Source organism: Antennarius striatus, chromosome 1 (assembly GCF_040054535.1).
Source record: "Antennarius striatus isolate MH-2024 chromosome 1, ASM4005453v1, whole genome shotgun sequence".
Classification (NCBI taxonomy): domain Eukaryota; kingdom Metazoa; phylum Chordata; class Actinopteri; order Lophiiformes; family Antennariidae; genus Antennarius; species Antennarius striatus.
Window position 1 is genome coordinate 2,343,596 of NC_090776.1, and position 24,879 is coordinate 2,368,474.

Consider the following 24,879-nt stretch of genomic DNA (forward strand, 5'->3'; position numbering starts at 1 on the left):
GGAAAGTCTCTTTCTTTGTTGCTTTACACTTTATTAAGCCTGATCCATCGACTACCCCTGAGAAAGAATGATTAATGATTCCTGGAGCAGAAATAAAGGAAATAAAGATCGTGTCTCAGAAGCTATGAGCTGTTAGCTTGGTCAGAAACAGGATGTGTAATTAAAAATGGTTGAATTTTGAAAAACTGTCCTTTAAACCAATGACTAAATGTAACCTAATGTGCAGAAAGACCAGTAATAAAAAGCTTGACTATATAACTAAATTAAAAAGCTAGTGAAACCACGTCTGGAACTTTAGGTAGTGTGGTGTAAGCTTATATAGCATGCTAACTTTTACCTACATGTGTTGTGTGATATTTCTAAGTTGTGTCCAGTTTTTTTTTCAATAAAGTTAAAGATGTCCTGACATTGGGCGACTTAGCAACTTGCTTCCACCTCCACTGTTCCAATATGGCCGTTGTGCGAATGAGGTCAATGACAGTCGCGCTGCCCCGACAGAAACAGATGACAGAGTCAACAAGTGTCACATGTCGAGAAAATAAATGCAGAGAGTCTAGAAACTCTTACATCTTATTTCTCAAGCATGTGATTTAAAGTTTCACCCAGAATATGTCACCCTTAATTTGGAAGTGTTTGGATAAGAACTACGTGAAATCTGTCGATGAACATCTCACGCTTTCCGTATGAAGAAAGAGACTCTTCAAAAGTGACATAAAATAAATAATAGAAAAGCTAAATCAAGTTCAGTCGAGTTTGTGTCAAAAAAAAATCCCGCTCTATTAAATCTGTGAAAAGGTTTTGTATATTGGTCAGCATCAAACACTTCAAATTAAGAGTCAAATCAAGCAAATTAGTGCAATGTGGACACTTCTCCAATGTCAGATTGATTCATTTGTCTTTACCTTCCTCATCTTCGGTTTGGGAAAAACAGGACATGAAGAGGAAACAAAAAAAATAATGATGTCATTCCATAACTGCATTCAAATACTCCAATAGTTCAGACGATATATTTAAGTCATAAGTTCAGTTCATGTTGTTCTTCTGTTGAAGGCTTAGGAACCTGCTGGTGGTCACTTACCCTCCAACTGGTCACTGAAAGAAGAAAAGATATTCTATAATCAATAATCAGCATTGGTTTTATTTGATAAAGAGATGAAATGACACTCACAGTTCCTCAGTGTCGGACATGATGGCAGCAGAACTTCAGACCTGAGGACGAGAAGAAGAGTTTATGAGTGTCATCCCAGCGGAGACGAGAACACCGTTGTCTTCCAGTAGTTATTCACTTTTGTTTTTTATTGAGTCTGGAATTTGTTTTTGTGACAAAAAAAGTAAAAGTAAAAATATTCCACGCCTGTATGAACCATAAGAATACCCAGCAGTCATTTAGCCTAGCCTAGCATAAAGGTTGTAGCCTTCCACCCTGGTTGACCGTCACCTCTGATAATTAAAAGAATAAATACTCAATTCTTTGATGGCAGAGCTGGTTTGAATGCTTATTAAAACGTGAATCTATATTTAATATTCGACATTAAATTTTAAAGAGAGGTAAAGAATGCTAGACGACCAAATAACCTGAAGGCCAAAGAGGCTGAAAACAAAACGTGCTCCGATGAGGAATCCAGATAGAATCCTAAAATAGACAATAATGGACTAATAAACACTTGGCCTCTAAGTCAGCTAACAGCCACCCAACCCAACCCCGCTGTGAATGTAAAGCCAGGAGCCCCTGGTTCAGACATGGAGCCAATCCCTGGCAACACCCGGATCTGTAGCGCCAAAGCTACAGAAGACCCACTAAAGCGATAAAAAAATGAAGCGGCAAAAACCCTCAACATCCGCCATTTGTAAAAAAAATAAGAAGCTGGTCTTTTGACAGTAAAGCTAAACGTCCCTGGTTTTCTACACGTTTGAAACCGGCATAGTAGAACCTCGAGATACGAGTCTTTTGAGATACAAGTCAATGCTCTGTCCGTACTTTTGATTGAGATATGAGTGATACGAGTCGTGCTTCAGGACACCGCCACTCATTGGCAGATGGCTGCAACATCCGCTGAGACCGCATCTCGTTCTTTACCGCTTGTTGGTGGTTGGATACAACATCAGTGAGACCGGATCTCGTCCTTTCCCGCCTGTTGGCGGATGGGTAAAACATCAGCTGAGACTGCATCTCGTTCTTTACCACGTGTTTGGCGGATGGATACAACATCGGTGAGGCTGCATCTCATTCTTTCCCCCTCAGGACAAACCTCCTGCTGAAGGAACCTGCCCCAAAGTTTAATGACCTCATGCTAATTTGATTTTGTCTTGTATGTTTTAAGAAGCTAAAAATGTTCTCCCGCTCTTTCGGGATGGGCCAGTTGTTCACGCCGGAGGCTCCACCCCCTGAACGTCACTCCTGGGTTACTGATGGTTGATGCCGCAGAGCTCTTCTTAGTGTAGACCCTACCCATCATATCTGATATGTTTCTGTATTTATAGAGTCTTTGTGTAACTCCTTCACACTTAGCGGTGGGCACAGCTGCCCAGGACCTGGAGGATTAGTCCTGGATCATATTTCTACCCATCAGCTGAGGAACGGCGTCCAAATAGCTGCTTTAATCCCTCGGCTTGGTCCTGCAGGAGGATCCTCCAGCGCTCGCACAGCCAATCAGCATCCGGCGCCAACAAGCGAGCTCTTTGATCGCCTCGCAGCTGATGGCAGCTTCACCTCTGCGCGTCCAGCGTTCGCTCGGCGCATACCGACGCTTCAGCGCCGTATATTTAGTGAACGGACACTTCACGTCTCAAGTATGAGACCGACCAGGAATGTCTCATCCCGATCCACTCTAGAGCAGATTTAGATCAAAATGTGAGAGGATTTATTAAATCCAGCACTGTAGAGTCTCTTTCCCCGAGGGTGGGGGTTAAGGTTAGGGTAGGGTTAAGGTTCAACATACTGGAGTTACAGAAGGTCAGTTTGTCACTTCTGCACCATAAAACATTCTACAATGAGATTAAAAAAAATAAAAATGGAGGCCCCTCATTTGAAATCCCAAATCAAAAATATGAGCGTTACGCTAGCATGATGCTAATTCCGGAGGTCGTGTGTCTGAACATGCGCTCGCACATGTTCGACGTAAAAAAAACAAAACAAAGACAACCGGAATGGAACACATTCCCCCACCGACGCTACTGTTAAAAAAAAACACAAAGACAAAAATAGTTCCTGAGCTTCGGCAAAGTCAAATCCTGCAGCTATTGTTCATCAAGGGGGCCGGACGCCAATGACAACCAATCAGGGGTTGGTCGCCAAATGACAACCAATCAGGGGTTGGTCGTCAATAACAACCAATAATTGTGTGGTTGGAAATGTTTATTCAGTTTTAGCTGCATGATCAGAACTTTGATGTTCCCCAAGCAATTATGGAATATCAATGTTCCCGGTCCGGGTGGCGGTGTTGTGTCTCTGCCCCTCTCTGTTCCCGGACCATGATGCAATGCATGAATATATCTTAATCCCCAGGGATTATCTGGATCTAGATCCAATTAATCACAGCGGTGGAGCTCCAGGACCGCCCAGAGCCCGGATTTTATTTCCACTTATTATTATCCCCCACAAAAAGAGAGGGAAGAGAGTCTATCCATCACGACCCCTGAAGACATTAGCAACAGGTTTTATTGTTGTTTTTGTTTAGTGTTTCCATGGTTACGGCATGTTTTTTGGGCTGAATCTGATGGTTGGGTTTTGTTTAGTTTCAAATTCAACAAGATTTTTTATCGAAAACTGAAGTCATGTTTACTTTTATTGTTGTGTTCTGGGGTTTGGTCTCAGAGGAGAGAAATTTAAATTTGTAAAAACTTTATGTATAAATGTATAAATACAAACACAAGAGCTCCGCACCAGATATTTATTCTTACGAATAAATAAACGAGCGAACACGGGCGGTGACGTAACGTCGAAAAATGATGACGATATTCCACCGAAGAATTCTAACGTAAAAGTCAATCAGAGTAAATTCATCAAATTAAAAATCTGTGTGCCTGCAGGCCATAATGTCCGCAAAAAAAAATCAGATTTTCATTGGTAATTAAATGGAAGTTAGATTTATAAAATTCACTTCCAGCCTGTCCCAGTACCAGAACTGGTTCCGTCCCAGTTTGGACAGCAGGTTGTGAAAACTTTGAACATTACAGAATGTAAATCTTGTAAATCCAAACAGTTTTTTACATTATCAAATCAAATGATGTCCGGAAAACAAAAAGAATTTGTTCCTATGAACTTGTTAAAGTCTGTTCTGAGGAAACCCGAGCCGGTCTGACCAGCAGCCTGTGAACTAGACCCAACATCAACCACACGCGTCGGACACGCGTCCACGTCCGCTAAAAACGTCCCTCCTGCTGCCGGAGGACAAGTCTTTTCAACACCTGCACCCGAACGCAACAAAAATCCGTTAAAAACAAATCAGCATCGACTCGAGGCGTTCAAGGACCAACCCGGTGTGATGATAGATTTTTCAAGGATGTGACTCACCCCAGAGACGAAGAGGAGCTCCTCCTACGATGAAGACGACGAAGGTCTGCAAGGATCTGAAGGCTCCCTCCCAGAGAATCCTAGTGTTATAGTGATACTTGAGCTCATCAGGCCCTTATTGGCTATAGGATGAGAGTGAGGTGTGTGTGTGAAGAATGTGTGTTTGTGTGTGGACAAGGTGGGTGGAGGAGGGGGCAGCCGTGACCCTGGAGAAGGAGATGGATGGAATACTGTGGATGGAAGAGGAGGGCTCAGGTTTTGGAAAGGAGCAGCTGAGAAGCTTCTGTTGCTAAATTTACAGTGATAGAAGGCTGAGAGGGGGGGGTTACACATCAGCCTGGCATCCAGACAATGGAGGGAAGTGTGTGTGTGTGTGTGTGTGTGTGTGTGTGTGTGTGTCAGCCACTTCATCACCAGTCAATCAGCAAACACTCAGTCAGCACAGAGGAACAGAATAATGGAATAATAATAGAACTGGAACAGGAGGAGAACATTTCTGGAGCCTGGCAGCCGAGTCGAGTCGAGTCTCCTGAGGAGAAGAGTTTTAAAACTTGAAAATGACTGCGTTTATTTTGTTATTTCCTGTTTTATTCTGAAATTTTCTGGTTTTCTTTCACACTTCCTGTCAGGACGGTTTTGTGTTGTTGTTTTTTTTGTCCTTTCATTCCATCGAATCTTGTTTTTACCTTCCTCCTGTTTGCGTGGAGGTTTTTTGCCCTTTGTGTTCTTCGTGGCCTCCTCTTCCTCCTCGTCCTCACCTTTTATTCCCTCGTTTCTGTCCTTCATTTACAGTTTGATGGGAATCTTTTATCACCATGAAACCAGATACAGTTTGAACGCCCAACTGGTTTTCACCTGACGAGCCCCTCGGGGGTAACCGGACGCGACGCGACGCTACATGACTCCCGATCGTCCCCTCAGCTGTTTAAGACGGGGACGTCGGCACCTCCTCACGGGGGCCACAATAAAAAAGTTACGACTGCTAAACGTCTCGACGGCCATTGGCAGGACATCCTGTCGGTTTCACGCAAACCTTTGCTCGCTGATTGGCTCCCTTGGAACCACAATGGTGCTAAAATAGTCACATGGGGTACCAGGTAGTTTGTGCCCCAATGGAAACCTTGAAAACTGAGTTGAGCCGGTCGAATTATGTGAGGTTAGAAGAGAAAGAGGTTAATGCTATTAGCATAAAGGCTAAAGCTTTTAACAATTGCCCCCCCAGGGAGAGACAATATCTAAATCTTTTGACCCCTCCCCACCCTGGTCCACAAAAGAGGACGGGCTCAGAATTCCATAATCTCCAGTTATCAGAAGCATCTGGTTTCAACCGTCGATGCCAAAGGCAGAACCAGCTGGGGTGGGTCAGTGGGGGCAGAACCTTTTCACCCTGGGGGTGATTCAGGCTTTGACACCTGATCAGTTTAAATTAGCTTTTTGTTAGTTTGCGACCAATATTTAGTGAGTTCTTTAAAGGGTTTGCAAGTTCTCTACCCAAATCTTGTGGGACTAGTTTATAGACCAGGAACAAGATCAGTTTGATTTGAAGAAAAAACAGCTTTTCTTAGTTAAATTGAACCGTTAAGTGTAATCGAAATAAATTTGTCAATGTCAAAGAAAAGTTTGGGTTTTCTGTTTGGTGATTTTATTTTATTTTCAGCGGCATCTTAAAATACGGTTTCCGGTTTCTCCAATCAGAATCTGTTAAACCTGAAGTTTAATCAAACCCGAGGAGATACGTCCGTCTAGTCGAGCTGATCTTTCAGGTGGAGGTGAATAGGGGGGGGTTGGAGGTGGGAGTTGGGGGGGTCAACATTGCAGTCATCTCAGGTGGCCTGGAAACCCCCCCCCCCCCAATGTGCAACACATACTGAAGGCAGCAGCGTTATTTTGGGCACGGCGGAGGGCGCCGCGTCTCGCTCCCTAAGGCTTCAGTTCAGTCCAGGAGGAGTCGGCCATGTGGCACCTTGAGCCGGGATTAACAGGCAGCGAGCGGTTTGACGCGGGCCTAAGGTACCGTAATCCAGAACGCAGGGTGTGTTGATTGACAAGCCGGTGGCGTGGTTGTTGGGTCGCGTCCAAATCCGTCAAACTGGGGGCCGACGTACGACTGAAGCGCATGCACAAGCTTCAGGCTTCAATGCATGATGCATACTAGTGCAAGAAAGCTCTTGTGACGTGGTGCTAATGTGTGTGGAAGCATGAGTCAGCAAAAAACCTGCACACCCATACGCTGACTCGACTCTTTTCTTGTCTTTTTGACTTTTCTTTTCGATCGCTTTCCTTCTTACGTTTGACTTATTTGCTTTTTTTTTTTTTTTCTTTTCGCAGCTTGTCCACCTAAAAAAAACACGATAAAACAACACCTGTTTCCGCTTCAGGTAAGTGTCGCCTAGGCAACGGTGATTCCATCTTGTTTAATTGTGTTCTACAAAGACAGATAGGTAGAAGACGCAAAAGCTAATCTTACACTTTCCTCTTTTAAACCGCTCCGATGGAAGCCTCGGCGTTCAGAGCCTTAAAAGGCGGACGTCTCATGTGTCAGCTGGCATCCTCGTCGCCGAGGACGGGATTCACGCTAAACATCAGCCCTGAAGCATCCGCGGGGTATTTAAACCCATCGCGGCTGAAGCATTTCATTCACTTTTAATCGGTTTCCCTCACGACAAGCCGTTGCTAGCGTGACGTGATGTACATTTAAGCTAGCTGTGGCTCTATATCGTGACGCTGAGCTCACGGCTGAAGCGGGTCTGAGAGGTCGAGAGTCTCAGATCGAGTTCCAGCAGGACGGCGGGCAGCAGGTGCGCCGCTCTGATTTCCTTCACGCTAAAATTAGAGCGTGGACCTTTTCTAGCGTCGCTCGAAGACAGAAACGGAACACCCCTCCCGCCCCAAGACACCCCCCCACTCCCTGCCCCAGACAACATCGTAAAACATATTTAATTTCACGTCAATCATTGGAGATTCTATCGTTTCCCGTCTTTACACATCTTTGACTGATACAATTCCGGCTGCGGAGGAATGTGTTTATGCTTTTGACCTCCGACCTCCGTCTGTCGTTTACTGCGTGTTTGCGTTTGGATATTAGCTTAAATGCTAAGACCTCTCTTCCCTGCATGGACCTGGTGCCCCTCCTGCATGAGTCACCACCTTTCTTTGGGTTCACTTGTTATTTCCTGCAGAGGTCATTTATAAATCCGTCTCCTTGAAGATTATTTCCATAGCTAGTTTGTCAGCCTCGCCGTTAGCCGCGGCTCCGCGTGCCTTTCTATTCTCGATAATGACGATTCTCGCAGCCACGCAGCTCGTTCAGGATCCAATTATGAGTTTTGAAACCTCCTAACTAGCTGGTCGTCAGGAGAGGACATAGTTTCGTGGAGCCTCAGATGTGTCTCAGGAATATCAGCGGCGGTTAAACCAGCGCAGCTGAGTAAACGAGAGCAGGAAGACGCGATAAGACGAGTTAATCCGCTCAGTGAATGACGAAAAGAAGGAAAGACAGATGCATTTATTGGGACACAAACATTACAAATATGTTGACTTGAAGATATTTCATCTTATCGAAAGCTTTACCACCAAAATCGACTCATCCTGACATTACTATCTAATATAAATAGAAATAAACTCACCGTTTGCTTCACTACAATTTGTCCTTTTGTTAAAATAAACCACAATATGAGAGAAAATTTGTCAATGAAAGAAGATTTCAACACATTTACAACCTAAATCTCGGGTACAAAGAACGGTGAAGCGACACTGGCTATGATTTGTTCGCTATCCAAGAGTTTTCCTTTGTATAATCCAGAATTCTTCATGCGTCTCAAAAATCTTCGTAGAACTGTCCAGCTGAAAAAGAACAGAAGCTATAGTCAACATTTGTGCTTGACATGCAAACCCAACGATCATTTGAGCAGCTGGAGATGTGCATGAGCTCCCTGTTGGACTTGTTTGGGGTTTTTTTGTAAAATTTCATGACTAAAATTGTTTGAAAATCAGGTTAGAAGCATTTGTTTTACCGTTAAATGTGAATTGATGGACTGCTACTGTTCTGATGGATCATTGGTTCTGTTTTGGTAGATGTTCAGCTGATGTGTACCGTCTGACATGCTGATGGAGTTAAGCTACACTAACGGGCTGGAGGCTGACCTTTCCCAGCAGTATCCTCCGCCCCTACTGCCAAAACCCGGCAAGGACAACGCCAAGCTTCAGAAACTGAAGAAGAAGCGAGGCAAGAAAAAAGGAGGTCTGTCTCAGACACCCATCCCCTTTCGCTCCTGCTTGTCACCTGTCAACGAAGCAAGCACCGACCTGGAGCACAGCGATCAGTCCAGCCCGCCAAGGACACCGGATTCCTTCTACAACGCAGGCTCGTCGGTGTCCAGTTTCCCGTTTGGCTCCGTCTATGATCATTCTGCCTCTGCATTCCCTCCACCTCGCTGCAGCCCCTACAGCCAAATCGGCCTCGCCCAGAATCGGCCCCACCCAGGTCCTCAGATCAGGTCTTTTGAAGAGCAGGTGGCTCCTCTGTACGAGTGCTCCTCCTTCTTATTTGACGACGTTACTCCAATTGTGCCACCTTCGGCGTCGCCACCCCCATCGCCACCTGAGCAGGTTCCACCACCTCTTCCTCCTGCTTTCAATTTAAACTTGACATCCAACTCCCATGGGTCGGTCACAACAGTCCCTCCTGTCACTGTGTCACAGTCGAGCACCAAAATATCGACTCACAGCCTGACCCTATCCCCAGCTGCCCCCAGTTCAGGTCCAGGCCTGGCGTCTTCTCAAGTTTCAGATCTACCTCCGGTTCCACTGCTGCTATCAATTTCAAACAATCAGACACAACCTTTTATTTCTATCCAGAATGAGACAAGCAGTAGTTCAAAGAGCAACCTTCAATGTCAGGCGTCATCCTTAACCGCCAGACCAATCGTTAACGGCAACTTTGCCCAAAACCAGATGTCTCCTGAGATAACTGCCTCCAAAATATCACTTGTTGATGCAGTGAAAGAGACCAAGCGCGATCCGGCAAAAACCAGGATTTACAAATCTAAAGCAACGTTTTATGAGATCTCCAAACCCCCCTCCATCCAGGACCTGACAATAATAAGCCCAGCCTACCAGGAAGCATCAGTATCGGCCAAATCCAGAGAGGGAGCAGTTGTATCAGTGGTGAAGACTGACCAGAAGCCATCCGTGACCAGGACCCAATCTGGAAGACCTAAGACTCCGTCTTGCACCCCTTCTCGAGTATCAACACCCTATTTTGAAATTTCCAAACCTAACCCACTTTTATTTGCTGCAAGTCCTGCTTTCAACTCTGCTCAAGATTTACAGGAGTCTTCTCTTTCTATCGAGGCTCCAACATACAAATCGGACAGTAAAACAAGCGGTAAACCTCAAGCTGCCACAGAAGATCTTGAGCTGCCTGATGTTAACCAAATTACTCCCATGAAACAAGTCAGCAATTATAAAGAATTAGAGATTCAATATCCTAAAAGGACTACAACAAACACCGAGTGCTACCCCAGAGAAAATCTGACATCAAGTATGACTACAAGTATCTCAGCCACTGTTAAACCGACATTAACAGAACCAACAACCCCAAAATTACAAACAGACCAAGTGTCTGGAAGCGAGGCTTCATCTTTGTCAAAGGTTCCTTCATTCTTCTCCAGCGTACCAACGCCGTCATATCTCAACCCTACTCTTCTCATTTCTAACGGAGCACCACCAAGTCCAAGCCCTTTGTCACCCTGTCATCAGTACCCGGTTGCTGAGGCACGCAAGTCCTTGACATCACTACTGGGCTCTCAAATGTCATTAGCGACCTCAAAGCCTAAATCGCGATCAACGTATTATGGGCTTACCCCAGCTGAGTATGTTGCCTTTGGTGGTATTAGGACTGTGGCCTCACATCACAGCACTGCAACCCCCAGGGTGAATGTCACATCTTCAATCAAAGCACAGTCAGATTTAGCTGCACATGGATCACAGGTGTCAATGCAGGCTGTCGATGCAACAAAACAACTCAACGGACACCGAGATCTTCCGTCTTTGATGGAGGATCAGATCTTACAATCTCTGTCAATTCCAAGGCATCCCGAAAGGATGGTCACGCATAGCAAAGATGTGTCTGAGGAAAGTCAATCTGAAGCTCAACCTAGTGGAATACAATCATTTAAAATCTCTTGCATGGACACAATTAATCCTGAGCTTCCCCTTGGCTCGGCACAGAAAACAATGCAACAATCCACAACAGAGGCATCCACATCAAAAGCCTCATATTCTGAGGCTGCAATACCAGTACCTAAAGCAGGTGAGGTGCACACGCAAGATGTAGAAGTACTTTCTGTAGAGGCAGCGCAGAATTCAACCAGTCTGTCGACTTCTTCGTCATCATTAGAAAAAGTAGATTTAAATGCAGAAACAAAGAGGACAGTTGTTGTTGCAGATTTAGAACCCAAATCATTAGGGAGTTCCGTCATGAATGGTGCATTAGACTTCGAGAAACAGCAAAGCAAACTGGTTTCAGAAACTGTCAAGCCTCGTAAAGTCGCGCCTGAACTTCTGTCATGCAATCAGGTGGAAGCGTTTTATCATAAGAACGCAAGCAGTGATTTTACGCTATCCGCTAACCCTTCTAGGGTTTCTAATGCAGAACACATCCTCAACAAAATAACAACTGAGTCCCAGTTCTCCAATACAGTCTGCAAAGACCCAATTAGTGCCCCCATGGGATCTGTTTTGCCTCATCAGGGCATCGCAGCATCTGTTTATTCGGCACTGTCCGGTATGTCCGCACTATCTGCAGCTATGCAAAACACAAAAAACCAGCAACAGCTCAGGACAGAGAATAAAACTGGCGAGAATGGGGAAACAGTAGAAATGAAAATCAATTTGGCAATAGAAGCTAATAATACTAACTTGGGAAACTTTACCACAGAAACCAAAGCACCTGGGTTGTCCATCACTGCAGACAAATTACCCAACATCTTAAAATCTGAATTCCATTCAGACACAACCTCTAATACACAAACAGAAGTGCCTTTAATTCTAAATGAAACTACTGAAAATGTACCTCTGAAGAAACAGCGTAGCGCAAGATTCAGTGGTCAAAACAAAGCTGTTCATGAAGGAAGGTATGTTGCCAAGTCCAGTAGTAAAGTCTCTGAAAAAGACGCAAGACAGTTGAGCCAAGTTAACGTAGGATACAAACTCCCGATCTATAAAAACGATGATACCAATAGACTCAGCAACTCAACTGCTTTGCCTGTACCACTCTCCAATGGCAGAGTGACTTTAGTCACTGAGAAAACAACAGCAGAGTATATAGTACCTACTAGAACAGAAAACAATCAAATAAATTGTGTAGATAAAATAACACCAGCTTTTATTCCTGTCAAAGGAAACTTGCAGAGCAGTGGAAGCAGATTGTCCAATGGACCTTCTCTTGGATTGCAAACTTTTAATAAGCCTTCAACGGAAATGGTCTCACCAGGTGTTGACATGGCAGCGCCGGGTATTGCAGTGGCAGCGCCAGGTGTTGCAGTGGCAGCGCCAGGCGTTGCAGTGGCAGCGACGGGCATTGCAGTGTCAGCACCCAGTGTTGCAGTGGCAGCGCCGGGTATTGCAGTGGCAGCTCCAGGTGTTGCAGTGGCAGCGCCAGGCATTGCAGTGTCAGCACCCAGTGTTGCAGTGGCAGTGCCAAGCATTGCAGTGGCAGCGCCAGGTGTTGCAGTGGCAGTGCCGGGCATTGCAGTGGCAGCGCCGGGCATTGCAGTGTCAGCACCCAGTGTTGTAGTGGCAGTGCCGGGCATTGCAATGACAGCGCCAGGTGTTGCAGTGGCAGCGCCGAGTGTTGCAGTGGCAGCGCCGAGTGTTGCAGTGGCAGCACCAGGCGTTGCAGTTGTAGCGCCGGGTGTTACAGTGGCAGCACCAGACATTGCAGTTGCAGCACAGGGCATTGCAGTGGTAGCACCAGGTAGCAGACTTGAAACTCCACAACTACGGCCATCTGATTTGGGCAGCAATGTTCACATTCCTGATTCTGACACCAAAGGCTCCAATAAGCTTCATACAAATGTTATTTCAAGGCCAGAGCCAACAGAGAGCATTAAAGAAACTTTCAATATAGTGCAGGATATCAAAAGTACTATGCTGACTAGTCCAGTTATGAAGCACACTACACCAAAAAGCACTCTGCTGAGGTCAGACCATCCCAACGGTCAAGCTTCAACAAAGCCATCAACTGTTTCAAAATCTTTTTCTGGCTCTGTTGCTCAAACAAGAATTAACACAAGCTCTAAAGCACCGATTGCCAATTCTCTTGCTGAGGATAAACAGTCTGCACCACTAATTACCAATGAAACCACCACTGTGAAAGAGCAATCTCTTAAATCTCTAGCAAGACCCCCTAGAAGACCTAAAAATTCTGCAATACCTAAAGCAGAGCCACAAACTTCATCTTGTTCCAAAAATGAAATATCTAACATAACTAATATCAGTGTAGAACAACAAACCACTGTGAAGCAAAGTAAAATCACATCTAATGATGATGTTCAAACCTCTGTCAGCTCTATTAGCTTCAGCGAGATTGGGATAAAACAGTTCAGGCAATCTGAAACTAAAATTCACTCTGAAATTGCTTCAAAAACTGACCCTACAAATATCCAGCCTTTTATTGAGTCTACCAAAGATGCTAAAGCCCTGTTGTGCCACTCAACAGCAACATTGAGAGCGTCCCCTTTACCAGCACCTTCTCGGATTTACATACCAACCTTGCCCCTATCCTGTCAATCTCCCGTCCCTTTGAACCAAACTTCAATGTTAAAGACATTAAATATTAAAGATCAGACAAAACCACCAGTTCCACGCCGTCGACACAACACGACTACAAGTAGCACTGTTCCAGCCTCTGCTAAATTAACCCAAGACAATATTCCAAATAGAGAAATAAAACCACCCTCAACCGAGGACACCTCAATCTTGACAAAAAGCGTCGAGACACAAAAGACTAAAACACGTACAGAAGCAAAGGTATCCTCAGTAGACATTCACTCTCCTGACACAGTTAAACCCATTTTAAGAGCACAGCCTTTGAGGCAGGTACATTCAAGACCTTCTTCTGCCCCTGCAAATCTTAAACCCCCAATTGTTGAAAAGAGTAGCTCAGTATCTCCCCTTGATTCACTCCAGATCAGCTCAAACAATGATAAAGTTCAGACTTTGGTAGAGAATAGTTCCCGTGCAGATAGACTCATGAAACCATCCATAGATAAACCTGCTGTGATTGACTCCACTCCTGCCTCTCTGCCTCAGGCCTCAGTCTCAGTCTCAGCTCCATCCCCAAACAGAGGAACATCACCATCATCTCAGCCAAAACCTGGACTCAAAGAGAAGGGGCCTCTCAGGACCAAAACCGCAGTTGCACCGACGGAAGCCCCCAAAATCGAATCCTCCACGAAGTCACTGACATCAACTGCATTTTCAACTGAAAAGGAAGTCGGTAAAGCAGAGACGCCCCCATCATCAGGTGAGCCCAAAGCAGCCCCAAAGGCCAAAGGCCTGATGGGTAAGCTCAGTGGATGGACTCGGCTCAAGAAGCACATGGTGGTTGAGCAGGAGGAACCTCAGTTTCCACAACCAGAGGACAAATCTCAGGTGGACTCCAGTTCTAGCCTCAATAACCCGAATCAAGGTGGTGGTGATGAAACCTCAGCGGACTCGAGCGCCAATCAGGACGCTCTGGTGAAAGACGGCCCCAAGGCACTGAAGATGTGGGATGCCCTCCTGTTTCAGATGTTTTCCACCAAAGAGAGGATCATGCAGCAAATTAAAAACAAAAAGAAAGACGACAAGAAGACCTCCAAAGACAATCAAGCAGAAGTTCCTTCTTTTGTCAATCGCCTTCCCATTCTGTTGTACAGCCCCCGTTTTGATGCCAGGAAGCTGAAAGAGGCGGCGGAGAAGCCAATGACGAAAATATCAGCCGTGTTCGAAAAAGGGCTGATAAAACGTAAAAGTCAGGAGGACGAACAAAAGGACTTCAACAGGAAAGCCAGAGGATTTGGTCCCACGACATGTGCAGATGTTTAACGTGAACTGATGCTAAACTTTTATTTTGTTGTGGTGTTTGACGCTGACTCGTGACTTAAAAATTTCTCCAAGTCAAGATGTAAAGGAAAGGAAAGGATCTCAAAACTAATGTGGGAGTAAAAGTTTTATAAAATGCAAGAAGATAAAACATTATTATCATCACTGTTTTAAATACGTGAATACTAAAAGAAAATTATCTCCCTCTTCCAAATAAGTACTTTTATTTTGGACATTTTCATCAGAGTCTAGCTTATCTTAAAACTTTAGTCTTGTTTTGATTATAATAAAATGGTTGTATTTTGGTAATTTTAATAAAACCAAGGACAGAGATAAGCAGAATTCATAATGTGCAAATTAAATTTTTTAGTTTTAAATGCATGTGTTGTCGACACTTCGACTAAAGTCGTGCTTTGTATTTTGTACTTTTTTATAATGAGAGGCATTTAGAGTACACAGCTGGCAGGCAGCGTTCAACCTCTGTGATAAGTAGGGCTTCTACATTCCTGGAATCAACAGGCAGATGTATTTTTAAAGAAGGGAAACAGAGATGGATTAAAGGGGAACGTCCAATCAGAACGCTTTTAGGTGCTGCAGTCCGTTATGGATGTCTGAGGTTCAGAACAAGGCAGGAAGCACGACACCAGCAACAGCTGCTGCTAACGTGGCTAAATTAACTTTATATTCACCACTTTAGTCTTAACTGAACAATTTCAACCAGCGTGGGATGGATTGTCGCTCCAGTTCGTGCCAACATTCAGGGTCCTCAGAGGATGAATCCCAGTGACTTTTAGTTTTCCTCTGACTCGTGTTCCGGTCAAAGTTTAATTTATCATATATTTCGTTTTACGACCAAATACCTGCACAAGGAATGACATTCCCATCAGCCTCGGTTTCACTTTAATCAGCACGTATTAGCATGCTAAACTAAGACGATGATGATATGGTTAACAACCCCCAACTATTGTCCCGGTGTCCATCAGGTCCGGTCAGAGGAGAATGTTCCCAGTTTCTTAAGCTGCCGTGGTTTTTCCAGTGTAAATAAACAAAAGTGTTGTAGCAGGACGCACCTGTAGGGGTGCTAGAGTGCAATTTATGTAAAAAGTACTAAGGTAGGCCTAAAGTGTCACAGAGTTGCTAGCATGTTTGTTGTTTTTCATATTATAATTGCATTTTAGTTTGTTTGACCCTGTCGACCTATTAGAAAAGTCCTGTCTGATCATATTGCGGGTGTCCTGTGGAAACTCCAACCCTGTTTAAGGAATATTAACAAGTACGAAGGCGACCAGAGGAAATACATCCTCGATTCTTTGGTATGTATGTGCGAGGGGAACTTCCTGTTTTGTGGCAAGTTGCCCAGGAAGTCTGAGTTTGTAAAGAGGAAGTCAGAACAGAGGAAGTAAAAGACGGATCGAAGGAAATGACTGTAAACTGGGGAAGGGCAGAAGAGGGTGGAAACGATGTTTGGGGGGATTAAAGCAGCTGATTTGAGCATGCTGTTGTTGTTGTTGTTGTTTTGTCTTGATGCTACGTTTTAAAAACTGCTGTTTCCACCAAGACGCCCATCAGTATGTGGGTTTGACTTTAGATGAAGGCTAAACCCCTTTAGTTCCCGCACTGCTACTGACACTGGAACCTGTTCTCGTTTACTGTGTGATTCTCCGAACTCCATAAAGTCACATGTGAATCTATTTTGTTTCTTGTTTTTATGGTATATAAATATAGAGATGATAAAACGGTGGCTGGGATTCACCTGCCTCGCCGCCACCGCCGCCGCCCTCGGACACCTTCACATATTTTCCGTGACCCGTCACCACAAACCTGAATCTCTTCCCACTGGAGACATCCTGGAATGAGTGGATAAAACACTCTTGATCAGACTCAATCAAAAATACTTGAGATTAAAACATATAAGCTTCACATATGAATACATTTTCAGTGACGTTAATTAAACCAAAAGAACTTCTCAAACTAAAAGGGTTTCACAGACCTGGAAAGTTGACAACACATAATACATGATAAATTATTATAATGGTGATTAATTATTTTAAGTCTATAAAGATAATAATGTACATCCTTTTGGTCCCCATATGGTCCATAAATTAATAGAGGCCCCGTATTGTAGATTGTGTAAAAACGAGGTGAGGTCAGGGACAGGGTTATGTCGCCCTCTGGTGGCAGACGGGAGGTACTGCCCCATTGACTAGCAGGAACCTGATCTAAAGTCGTTTCTGCTGTTTGCAGGGAGGATGAGAACCACCTGCATGGGCCGGATCCCAACACCTGCTCTGACATCATCTAAAATTGACGCTTATGAATAATTAAGAGAGGAAATAAAACGTTTGCTCATTGGAAGTTCACTTTGCACCTGGAAAAGAATCTCAGGAAAACAAGGGAAAAATCAGGTAGAAAGTTTAACATAAAGTCCCCGAACCACAACTTCTGTTTAGCAGGAAAATGTTTCCTGAATTCTTCGAAAAATAAAGTACAAATTTCAGACACCATCCTTGAATTCCACGGTAAAAACTGGGACTTACTGCAGGTTTGCAAGGTGAGCTGCACCTGCTCCCATCTTCACTGCCTTTCACCCATTGGTTGATGAGATCAGCAACGCCCACTTTTAACCCATCTGCCTCCTGACAGCAAAAACAAAAACACTTTTCTCAACAGGATCCACTTCCTCCTAGACGCTTCAGGAAACCTTAGAGCTGAGCCTTCAAACCTTAGATGGGGTTCCTGAGACGGGGCTCTGGCTCCAGGCGTCCCCCGCCTCAAACAGAGTCTTCATGGAGGACACGGGTTCGGTGGTACCCATTACGTCCGGCAGGGGGTGACAACCTGATCTACCCTCTTTAGACGACACCTGTGAGAATACAGAAACGGGACCGAGGGCGGTTTTCAGGAAGGAGACCCCAACTCTAACACACCGGCTACCGGACAAGGGATGACGGGTTTTCACCTCCAGCGCGTGTGTGTACTGCTGCAGCTTCTTGTCAATCTTGGAAACAGGAAGTGGCGTCTTCTTGACGTTGTTGGTGCTTCAGAAGAACGGAACCACGGACCGGATCGGTTACAAGAGGAAAGAACGAAATCAAGTCGTCCATCAAGATCTGCTCAACGTGACTTTAACGGACCTGAACCGTGGAACGAACCAAAGACTCACCTTCTCCTCAGCGACTCGGCTCTCTCCAGGATCTGTGGAAAGAGCGACGCTTAGAAGTCCATTTGAGACGCGACCAACAGCAACGTGACTCGCCTCTGAGTCGCGACCCAATCAAATCTCTAACTTCATTTACAGCGATATTGTTCGCGGTTGAACGGGTGGTTCTTAGTTTGATCAGCTGGTTGTCGTTCAACGAGCTTTAAAGAGTTTTTTTTAAATTTTGAAATATCAGATTTCACAGTGGTCGTCCTGCCTGGAGTGTCCTCTGCTTCTAGCCCATAAGTCTGGTGGGATAGGCTCCAGCAACCCCCGTGACCCGCGAAACTGGAGGAAGCTGAATAAGAAGATGAATAAATGAATCAATCTGTTGTCAGTTTTTTGCACCGGCACCGCGCTCAGAGTGTCCCCTGCCTCTTGCCCGTAAATTCCATCGGAAAAGGCTCCAGCTACCCCCGTGACTCACGAAAAAGGGAGAAGCCAAAAAGAAGACGAATGATTGAACCTATCATCAATTTTTTAAATAGCTTTTCAAAAGTCAGTCATGACCACGGTGCACTGGCGTCGTGCCCAGAGTGTCCCCTGCCTTTCGCCTGTAAATCTAATGGGATAGGCTCCAGCAACCACTGTGACCCGCAAAAGTGGAGGAAGCGGTACGGAAAATGAATGAATCTGTCATCAAAAACTATCCTTGTAACTTTATTTTACTTTCCTACGCGATAGAATTAGAAAAGGGTCGGCTGTTCTCTGCTGCAGCGTTCCTCCCACTGCTGACCTTTGACCCTGGGTCGCCCCCCTCCCCCCTCTACTCACCGTGCATTTCCCATCTGTGGAGACTTTGCTGTTGGCTTCATCCTGCAAAGACACACCGATGATGAAGAGATCGGCGACACGCAGACTTGAAGAACCGGGTCTGGACTTACCGGGTAGAACTGGATGAGGAGTTTCTGGTTCAGCATCAGGGGAGCATGAAAGAGAAGAGAATTATTCTCATGTGAACAAACTGTCGCCGCAAAAATCCACAGAATTTGAAGGTCGTTACATTGGAGAGGGGGGCGGGGCTTGAAACCCGGTCCAAACTGTCTTGTGATTTGATGGTTAACACCTGTTTCCTGTTTCTCGGCAGCCAAAGAGGACCCCCCCCCCCCCACCACCGAACGGCTCCGTCCTGAACGTCATGAAATCATTAAGTATGATTTGATTATCAACAGGCGGTTAGTCCTGCGTGTTTATTGGCTCATCCAACAGGAAGTGAGAGTCTGATATCTCTGGCGGCGTCTTCCTCTCCTCACCACTCAGTCCCTCCTCCAGGCCCCGCCCATCAGCGCCAGACGGTCACATGACCTACCTTGAACGTGGGGCTCATGGGACCGTAGCAGGTGAGCGACTCCTCGCCGCCGCTGCTCACCTCCTCGCTGCTCCTGCCCTCCGACCACCTCTGGAACATTCAGAGGATGAAAGCCGTTACCATGGAGACGCCCCACAAGAGCTGATTGATGTTTAAAAATGGACTCGTCTCGTTTAAAAGCCGACCGATCATCTTTCTTCTTCTTGTTTCCTCAGTAAAACACAGATCTTGATGATAGAAGATGTAGGAACCTTGTTTGGGATCTTCTCCTCCTCTTCCTCCTCCCTCCTGAAGGTCAGGACTTCCTCCTCTTCCCGTGTGAAGCTCAGCTCTTCCTCCTCCTCCTCACCTCCGGGGCTCCATTGAGTTTCTGCTGACCTCCACTCCATCTGCTCCTCCTGCTCCTCCACCCTGCAGGACCCCCCAATGTGAGGTGCGGGGGAACCCTCCAGGAACCGTCCGCTTCGTTCTTCACACCCTTCCTCCTCCTCTTCGCCCTTTTCCTCCTCCTGGTTCCACCTCGGCGTGGAGAACTTCAGCACGCCGCCGGCGCCGCAGTCGTCCTGGACGTCGTTCCGGTTCTCCAGCCGGTGGCTCCAGTCGCTGAAGCCCTCGTCTTCCTCCAGGACCAGGACGTAGCTGGCCGTCAGGTCCTCCTCCAGCCTGAGGAGCAGAGAGAACATCATCATCAGAGGAAGCTCAGGTGTTTAACGATCAGCTGTTCAGTCAGGCGGGGAGGATGCGGACAGGAAACTGCTGGAGCAGCAGCTCCACCTGAAGATGGTCTTTCCCCTACCATCAGCATGAAGACACCCAAACAAACACGTCGTCTCGTGAGATGATGACACAGGAGATCCACCCCGGCCTCAACTCGTCCCGGGGTAACGACCCGAAGCAGAGGAGAGGGCGTGTCCCGTTTAGTTTCACCTGTAATAAGGTCTTACGAGGTGTGATGGTGCAGACTAATTCCCGGACTCCCAGAGTTTCCAGGAAAACCAGCGGAGGAAGTGAAAGCAGATGTCTGAAAAAGCCCGATTAACTGTTAATGAGTTCAAACGTAAAGGTCCCCACCAGGAGGTGTGTGTGTGTGTGTGTGTGTGTGTGTTTCTAGTCCAGGTAGCATGTAGCGGCTAATTAAAGCTCATCCCTTACAGAAGCAACGGAAGCACGACCTCCACATGAGTTGCCAAATAAGGTAGTACTTTTACAAGTATTACCTTAATCAGTGCTTGTTAAGCTACGCTAACTAGCTGTTGATGTTAGCTTCCTGTTAGCATGGTGGTATCGTTGCGCCGATCGAGCTTTAATAATCACTTAGTTCCACTTTACAACCTCATAAAACACTTCGTTAAACACGTGCTAACGCTGCTAAAACATGGCTACTACAGCTAGCTGCGGCGAACCCGTGGACTCACTCTGGTGGGTCGCCGTGGTGGGGGGGCTCCGGCCACGTCGGACCCCCATGCCCTCTATCCTTGTCTCTGGACCTCCTCCGGCGCTCCCGCTCCACCTCCTCGGCGTCTTCCTGGCTCCTCTGGGCCGTTACCCTGACGACAGACGGACACGTTGTCAGGCGGGACCAAACGGGTCGATCTTGGGGGGGGGTCGCCGTTGGTTCTGGAGGGATTTAAGAACGGGCTTCCTTCCAGAAATATGAGTTATTTATCGAACATGTGCAGCGGTGAAGAACGAATTCAATTGCGAACGGCTGGTGGCGGGAAAAGATGCTGCTGTTAGCATGTTAGCACGTGAGACGGCGAACTTATCTTATACTCCACACACGTGTTGAGAGTCAAAATAATGAGAACCTTTCTCAAAATAAAGGAAATTAAATGTAAAAAAACAAACATTCTTGCATAATAAAATATTTAGCATCTCAAAATAAACCATGCAAAACGAGAACGTTCTGTAAAAAAAACTTTAAAAAACATAAATAATTTGATAGGTCAAAAAAAAAAAGAGAAACTTTCTAACCATAATGATAAATTGTCCAAACATAGTAAATGACTTATTCTCATGACTTTGCATGAGGAAAATGAGAAAAAAATCTCAGATTGATGGAATTTCAAAATGAGAATCTTCCTTAAACAAAGAAACGAGCTGGAATTTTAAAATTATCGCAAACTTTTTGAGAGATTGGACAAAGTTTCTCATGAATATGAGAAACTTTCTCATTTGATGGACTTGTTATCTCCAGCTAGCGAGGCTAACGCCAGCATGAAACCCTGATAACAGAACTAACAGAGAGTTTGACAGTCTTCTCCATCTCCATGGCAACAAAACCAAATATTTTTAATGTCGCAACAGCTTTTACAGCTGAAAACGATATTTTTGACAAGATGTTGGGGCATTTTCAATGTGTGTGTTTGTAGCAACGCGACCCGGTAACCACAGAACCAGAACCCAACGAGGGCCTGCGTCTAAACCTGAACGGACGTCCAAGATCCAAAATCTGAACTCGTTCCATCCCATCACCTGACGGAAAGATGTCCTGGTCCCATTCCATACCGCTCACGTTCTCCACAAATATGATGAATGACTCACAATCAGTGATGGCTGCTGATGAAAGAGACGAATAAATAAAAGATGGGGGGCGGCTGAATTCCAAAAAACAACACGGCGCTCATTGTTCGCAGAACTCTGGGAACTGACTTCAGTCAGGAAATGCATTTTTCTTTCATTTCTAATGGTGTCTCTGAGCGACGGGGGGGGGTCGAAGGTCGTCCAGCATGAACTCTGGAACAGTGTGCACTTCAGGTACCTTCAGTCTGCTGGGACGTTCCAGCACCAGAACCCAGAAACGAGCCAACGATGGAGGAAATCCATCTGATACAAATCACTTTTTCCACCGTCCGCACAATGAGGCAATGTCGGGCTCGGACGACATTCTCTTTCTTTGTGTGTGTGTGTGTGTGTGTGTGTGTGTGTGTGTGTGTGTGTGTGTGTGTGTGTGGTTTGACAGGAGGGGGGGGGAGTTCAGGAGTCAGCCAGATGATGTCATTGCCATTAAAGTTATAAAGACGCCATTTAACTCAGTGCTTGGTGTCATTTTCAGTGAGGTCACGCAGCAATATACCAGCGATCACCACGGAAACGAGACCCTCGCGCTCAAAATGTGGAAAACAACACGAGAAATGTAGTTTCTGTTCCCCATGACGGACGTCAGCGACTCGAAACTATGAGAAATAAAGATTTAAATTATGCAAATGACGTCCCCCCCCCCCCCCCGGGGTCAAGAAACCGTGATGCTGGAGACTCACATCATCGTCTCACGACGATATCGAGTCCGATTTTGACATTAGATGTTAAAGTGTTTAGTTTGGGATAACAGAATTAAATAAATATTGTTAATCCAAATGCAGGTGTTTGTAAGACAGCGAGTTAGCAGTTAGCAGTTAGCAGTTCCTAACCGCTGGACCGTCTCGTTACTTCTGGCTACGGGAGCGTTTTGACCTGGTTTCAGGGGGCGTCGACGGAAATGTCAAAAATATGTTGCCAAGTTGTTTCACAATAAAAGATTTTATTCAATTATTGTGTTTTTTATTGCTATAATCTCGAAGCTGGTTTTCTGTTACGTAATCTCTTTGGGATCGGGGGAGAGGGGGCGAGGAGAGAGCTAGCTGTTGTCGAAACTCCGCCCCTTTTAGAAAGAGATTAATACGTTTAACGTTTAGAGAGAAAAAGAGTTTAAATAATCTCTTCGTGTGGGATCCCAGGTTATGTTTGGACACGATTGAGGAAGTCAGTTTAATTTTGTTGGATTTCAATTTGGATCGATTTTGGTTTGAATTTCAGTGAAGAGTCAGAAAAATTAGGATTGAATAATTAAAATTGCTTAAAAAGAACGATTGAATTCTATCGTGAGACGATTGATTGTTCAGTTAAATAAGATTCTACCTCTAACTTGCTCATTTTCACATCCTCAACAAGTTCAGTATCGTTTCATGAACCTCAGCAGAACCATCAGCCGTCGCCACCACCAGCTTCTGACCAATTATCTCACATCATCCGCTACAGTAAACAGTCGTCTGTGATGCGTTCACTTGTCTCCGTTGATTAAAATGAGCCTGATGTGTTTGTTGTGTGGTTTACGGGAGGGTGAGTTGTTAGGGGGAGGTAATAAGTGGGGGGGGGGGGTGGTTAGGGTACTTCACTCAGCCGTGTGGAAAGGAAATAATAAGTCATGCAACATGACCGTGGTGTTTTCCAGCCTCCTTTATGAGACGCCAGGTCACGTTTGATGACCGTCGTAAATAATTTCACACCGCGTGCAGAATTTAAAAAAAATAAAACATGAATGGATGAAAATGCACCATGAATTATACAAATTATACAAATTATTAAAAAAATTTAATTCCACAAAACTGAGCTCCAAATTAACTCACGTTTGACACACGCGACTCGGTTCCTCTCACCTGATCAGGTTCTGCAGGAGCTGCCTGCTGGAGCTTCTCCTCCTGATGGACTCCGACATGATGGACTGAGAAGATCCTGGTTCTGGAGGTCCTGGTTCTGGAGGTCCTGGTGGTCCTGGTTCTGGAGGTCCTGGTGGTCCTGGTTCTGGAGATCCTGGTTGTCCTGGTTCTGGAGGTCTTGGTGGTTCTGGCTCTGGAGGTCCTGGTGGTCCTGATTCTGGAAGTCCTGGTTGTCCTGCTTCTGGAGGTCCCGGTGGTTCTGGCTCTGGAGGTCCTGATTCTGGAGGTCCTGGTGGTCCTGGTTCTGGAGACCCTGGTGGCTCTGGAGGTTGCGTAGCCTCTGGCTCCGGATCAGCTCCTGGTTCTGGAGGATTAGATGTTTCCTGCCGCCGCTCTCCAGCCGTTCTGCGGCGCTCGTCGACACCCTCCCCGTTCAGTCGCGGCTCTCTCCTCCCTCCATGTGGTTCTCATCTAAACATTCTGACCCTCCCCACCCCACCCAAACAGGGGTCATGTGACTGTCCCAGGGGGGAAGTAAGAGGATATCAGAACCATGGATGAGTGATCAGTTTAAATGCAGGCATGTTCACACTGTTCATTAGCTAGGTGAGGGGTGGGGGTTAAGGGGTAAGGGGTAGGGGGTATGGGGGGGTAAGGAGCGTGTTGGCGGGTTATGAATAAGATATGGTAACTCAGAACAGAGCAGCTGCAGAGGCGGCAAGCTGATCTGTTTCATCACCGTCAGCGAATCACCTGCAAGAACAGGTGGAGAAGAAGGGGGGGGCGGAGTCAGGTTCCATGAAACCAGTAGATGAATCCTCTTCCTCCTCCTCTTCATCAGGAAGCTTCGTGGAGCAAACATCTGGCCACATGTGTGGTTTATGCAAAAAATTCTTCTGCTTTCAGTGAGGATCATAAGAGGCGTCGCCACCACCATCACGGCCAGCCAATCAGAGGATGAGTGGGCGGCGGTCGGGCTCCTGTGATGGTGGGATTAGCGTTTGTGTTCCTCTGGAAGCCACGACACGACAAGGAAGACCGTCAGTCCAAAACACAGATGTGGATGAGGTCATCCAGCGGCACACACACACACACACACACACACACACACACACACACACACACACACACACACACACACACACACACACACACACACACACCGTTTCCTGCCCCCCCCCATCCCACTGGAGCGTGAAACACTCACAAACACTCCACAAAACGGTTCCTATGGCAACGACTCCCACAGAACTTCACACAGAAACCGTTGACGGACGCCAACACCACCCCACCGGAGGAGATTCCAACGCCACGGCCGACTTTTAAAGACTTCAGATTCACCAGAATTTAAACG

At 45.9% G+C, this 24,879-nt stretch overlaps 2 protein-coding genes and 1 long non-coding RNA gene across 6 annotated transcripts; 1 reads left to right on the top strand and 2 right to left on the bottom strand.

Annotated features, from left to right (window-relative positions):
• Positions 1 to 944: 944 nt before the first annotated feature.
• Positions 945 to 4,782, bottom strand: LOC137592446 (uncharacterized). The gene is made up of 3 exons (XR_011035023.1): positions 4,514 to 4,782; positions 1,169 to 1,209; positions 945 to 1,092 (listed from the first exon to the last, which is right to left on the bottom strand). It is a non-coding gene; the product is annotated as an uncharacterized lncRNA (long non-coding RNA).
• Positions 4,783 to 6,258: 1,476 nt separating this feature from the next.
• Positions 6,259 to 16,293, top strand: LOC137592296 (mucin-17-like). Of its 2 annotated transcripts, XM_068310366.1 has the most exons (3): positions 6,259 to 6,523; positions 6,842 to 6,891; positions 8,588 to 16,293. In XM_068310366.1, the coding sequence occupies exon 3, from the start codon at positions 8,615 to 8,617 to the stop codon at positions 14,603 to 14,605; it is 5,991 nt and encodes a 1,996-aa protein (XP_068166467.1). In that variant the 5' UTR covers positions 6,259 to 6,523; positions 6,842 to 6,891; positions 8,588 to 8,614; the 3' UTR covers positions 14,606 to 16,293. The 2 variants fall into 2 exon arrangements, with proteins under 2 accessions (XP_068166467.1, XP_068166475.1); XM_068310374.1 differs by having other exon boundaries at positions 6,259 to 6,891.
• On the bottom strand, positions 8,004 to 24,052 carry LOC137592359 (lymphocyte-specific protein 1-like). 3 transcript variants are annotated; one of them, XM_068310495.1, is made up of 12 exons: positions 23,526 to 24,032; positions 20,526 to 20,657; positions 19,362 to 19,773; positions 19,111 to 19,200; positions 18,686 to 18,709; positions 18,576 to 18,617; positions 17,766 to 17,797; positions 17,562 to 17,640; positions 17,325 to 17,465; positions 17,140 to 17,238; positions 16,356 to 16,449; positions 8,004 to 8,356 (listed from the first exon to the last, which is right to left on the bottom strand). In XM_068310495.1, exons 1-12 carry the CDS (start codon positions 23,582 to 23,584, stop codon positions 8,331 to 8,333), a joined length of 1,230 nt encoding a protein of 409 aa, XP_068166596.1. In that variant the 5' UTR covers positions 23,585 to 24,032; the 3' UTR covers positions 8,004 to 8,330. The 3 variants fall into 3 exon arrangements, with proteins under 3 accessions (XP_068166596.1, XP_068166588.1, XP_068166605.1); XM_068310487.1 differs by having other exon boundaries at positions 17,325 to 17,640; positions 23,526 to 24,041; XM_068310504.1 differs by lacking the exon at positions 20,526 to 20,657 and having other exon boundaries at positions 17,325 to 17,640; positions 23,526 to 24,052.
• Positions 24,053 to 24,879: the final 827 nt, after the last annotated feature.

Excerpts from the sequence above, each read along its gene's own strand:
- LOC137592296 (XM_068310374.1), top strand. The coding sequence starts at position 8,615 with ATGCTGATGGAGTTAAGCTACACTAACGGGCTGGAGGCTGACCTTTCC.
- LOC137592359 (XM_068310487.1), bottom strand. The coding sequence starts at position 23,584 with ATGTCGGAGTCCATCAGGAGGAGAAGCTCCAGCAGGCAGCTCCTGCAG. Across the intron at positions 20,658-23,525 it reads CTCCTGCAGAACCTGATCAG|GGTAACGGCCCAGAGGAGCC; the intron begins GTGAGAGGAACC and ends GTCTGTCGTCAG. Across the intron at positions 18,710-19,110 it reads CCATGAGCCCCACGTTCAAG|AAACTCCTCATCCAGTTCTA; the intron begins GTAGGTCATGTG and ends ATGCTGAACCAG.